At 36.4% G+C, this 3,378-nt stretch overlaps 1 protein-coding gene across 4 annotated transcripts; it reads left to right on the top strand.

Annotated features, from left to right (window-relative positions):
- Nucleotides 1-983: 983 nt before the first annotated feature.
- On the top strand, nt 984-3,074 carry LOC121253018. 4 transcript variants are annotated; one of them, XM_041152904.1, is made up of 5 exons: nt 984-1,277; nt 1,387-1,471; nt 1,565-2,025; nt 2,551-2,776; nt 2,884-3,074. In XM_041152904.1, exons 3-5 carry the CDS (start codon nt 1,759-1,761, stop codon nt 2,901-2,903), a joined length of 513 nt encoding a protein of 170 aa, XP_041008838.1. In that variant the 5' UTR covers nt 984-1,277; nt 1,387-1,471; nt 1,565-1,758; the 3' UTR covers nt 2,904-3,074. The 4 variants fall into 4 exon arrangements, with proteins under 4 accessions (XP_041008838.1, XP_041008839.1, XP_041008836.1 ...); XM_041152905.1 differs by having other exon boundaries at nt 1,384-1,471; XM_041152902.1 differs by having other exon boundaries at nt 984-1,302.
- The last annotated feature ends 304 nt before the right edge of the window (nt 3,075-3,378 follow it).

Raw genomic sequence — 3,378 nt, 5'->3', positions numbered from 1 at the left:
GTTTGAAATGTTCTTTCAGATAACGTCAGGTTCCTGTTTTTAAATAGGGGTGACAATATGTGATATAACTCATTAACCCAACACGAATACGATATGATAATAATGAGTTTGAGTTTAGTCTTAATGGATTCGAGTCAAAACGGGTTGACCCGTTAAGACATGATTGCTTAACATGTTGATAACGAGTCAACCTATTTTAACCCGTTAAAAAAGTTAAAGTTACAATTATACCCTTATACCTAAAAGTAAAATTGTTGAGATTTTAATTTCCATATTTTTATTATTTGAATTATAATTTTAGACTTGTAGTTAGTTTTATATTTTTTATGGATATTGTGATTTTAACATTTATATAAAATTATGCTAAACTTAATCAGGTCAAACCGATTAATTTAAGGTCTATTCAATCCATTTACATTAACGGGTTGAAACGGGTCGGGTTGGGTCGTGTTAACCTATTTCGTAGTATTCACTAATAGGTCAAAACGGATTTACACGACACGACTTGTTATGTTAATAGGTCATGTTAGGGTTTAAGATTTTGGTACGATAAGCTTAACTGGTCATGTTCGGGTTGACCCATATAGTATAATATATATGCATTGACACGATCCGTTAACATGATTTGACACCCTTAACTTTTTGCTGGTCCAACAGTTTTTCAGGAGTTTCCACCACAGACATGCTTGTAGATCAATTAGGACCATTCACCTTCACAACGATAGCCTTTCCGTATCATCTAAACACACTCCATTCTAAGTCTAAGAGCCTTTGATTTCTCAAGAAAACATTCGAGTAAATCTAGGGGTTAAGTAAAATCCTAGACTGTGATCCATGACATGGGGACCGACCGGATCGATGAACCATGGACATACAAATGTATGGCAAAGAAACATGACACCAGGCTAAGAACATCTTGAGTCTTTAATTAATCCAAAGTTTGCTTAATACTGCCACCACATGGTCATCTCCTTATATAATTCTAAACCCCATGTTACAAAAGAATCACAAGCCAACCCTCACCCACTCACTGCCCGGTTGTCTCACCATCTTCCTTAGATTCAGTTCCCTGTCCTTTGTCCTCTTCTCCAAAAAAGCCTCAAGACCAGAAAGGAATCTCTAGCAAGCAGACAGCACAGATAGAACTCTTTGTGCTGTCCATTTGACCAAGAAAATTACACCTCTCCCTCTCTCTCTCTCTCTCTCTCTCTCTCTCTCTCTCTCACACACACACACACACACACACTCACACACACAGTACTATTATAAAGGAGGCTGTAAGTATCAAACTCAGACATACAGGTATCCTTTGCACTTTCTTTACCAAATGGTCTCTTGTGTAGCATTCACTCCAAAGCTAAAGTCTCTTTTGGTGAATTGTAGCAGATTCTTCAATGGCTCTTTAAGGTAACACATGAACAAACAAAGTAGAGCACTTCTAGTCCTTCCAACAAGAAGGAAACAACTAATGGTGAGCCAAGACTTTCAGATCCTTTATAAATTCTGCACTAATCAAGCACATTGAAAAGGATTCACTTACCTTTTCTCTTTTCCTGCCTGCCAGATCATGAAGCTAAATCAAAACATATAGTTCTGTTTAAGCATTGTGGGCTGCGTGGTAGATTGATAAGCAAGAATTTCAAGCCATTTAAAATTTTATTCAGAAGAGATATTGCAAAGGCTTGCTTCTATAGCACCCTCAATTTAAAAAGACTTGGAAGTATTAACAGAAGGCAGCATCGAGTCCACTCAACAAAGATGAAAAAAGAAGATATTGCTCGGGGATTAGGAATCAGCCTTAAGGTGGCCGATTCTGCTAATCATGCAGGAAATAAAGTTTTACCAATTAGCGAGACAACGTTGTCAACCTCAACTAACACAAATGACCAATGTGGCTCGTCAGAAAAGAAAGACAGGCTTAAAGGGGACAAAACCAAAACCATGTCAAGAATGAAGGAGCTATTGAGATGGGCTGCTGCTGCTGCTGCGAAGTCAGAGAAGGGAGGAAAATTCATTGGCCGAAAGGTAAATTAATTATATAACCTCATGATTCGAGACAAACCCTTTTCTTTGTTCAGTTTTTAAGATTTGGCCTCACTTTGTCTCTTCCAAAACTCAGTTCCCTGGAGAAATGTCTAGGACATTTTCTTTGATCATGAACCCTTGTTATACATGTCAAATTTACTATTCTTCACCAAATAATTGCTTGAATTTCGTAGGAAAAAAATCTTACTACTTCCAAGTCACCACTTGTTATAAAAAGACAAGTCAAAAACAACAATACTTTTTTGTGATAGCTCATGTGGAAGCTCAATGTCATTGGTATGTTGAGTGTATCAATAACTGGACATGTAAATAGATTTTTTCTTACAAAAAATGTAGATACTAGAAAATCAGGCTCTTTCATTCCTAAAGTCATGGTAGAATCCAAAACCTATGACATTTTTCATTAAAAATTCAATAGGATCCAAAGCCTATGTCGTCCTTTGTAAGAATCTTTGGACTCATGCACGATCCTAGACTAAAAGCAAATTAAAATTAATGTTTCAGGTTCTTCACTTTCGAAATCGTGGAAACCTGAGATCAGTTCCAGATGATGATCAACTTAGCAGTGACTCTCCTAAGATCAGTTTTTGTTGGGATGTGGAAAGCTGCACCACCGTTTCCTCTGCCTACTCAGCAATTTCTATGGCGTCCTCGTCAAACCCAACCAAAATTCAAGACAAAGATCATATCACTTCAAGAAAAGGAAATTGGATCACCACAGACTCTGAATGTAAGACCCTTCTTTCCCTCCATTTTTTTCCCAAAGGAAAAGAGAAGGCTAGGCCTCTTTTCACCTATGTCTATATATTTATTTCTTTATTTATTTTCCATTGGCAGTTGTGGTGCTAGAGCTATGAAGAAGGGAGAAAGAAGATATCTTTCAAAAGGTTAAATGATATTAACTGTTTTAGGCTTTGTACTGCATCTATTCGTAGGTGGGTTCTTGTTCATTCTAGTTTCTCCTAAATATTATAGGAGTTTCATTTACATGAATGTAAGGCTCTGAAATGTACTTGCACCATAATGAAGATGGCCTACATGGTGACTTGCCTTTTGTGACTAGAGAATATCTGCCATCCATCTTACCAATGATGATGGATGGATTTTTTTGGAGTGATCTAACACAACATCTTTTTCGAGCCAATTTCATTGTTTTATCAAATAGAAATGTTGTTTTTTATCCTATAGAAAAATACTTTAGCTACAAATAAATTACATAAAAATAAACTCACAAACTGACGTACCTTATTGTAATACGTCAGATTGTAAAGTATATCTAACGAATCTCACGAAACCACGTCAGTTTGTGAATTTACTTTTGTATAATCTCTT

The sequence above is a fragment of the Juglans microcarpa x Juglans regia genome, chromosome 2S (assembly GCF_004785595.1).
Source record: "Juglans microcarpa x Juglans regia isolate MS1-56 chromosome 2S, Jm3101_v1.0, whole genome shotgun sequence".
Lineage (NCBI taxonomy): Eukaryota > Viridiplantae > Streptophyta > Magnoliopsida > Fagales > Juglandaceae > Juglans > Juglans microcarpa x Juglans regia.
The sequence above is the reverse complement of the archived record's forward strand: the minus strand, read 5'-3'. Positions and strand labels throughout refer to the sequence as shown.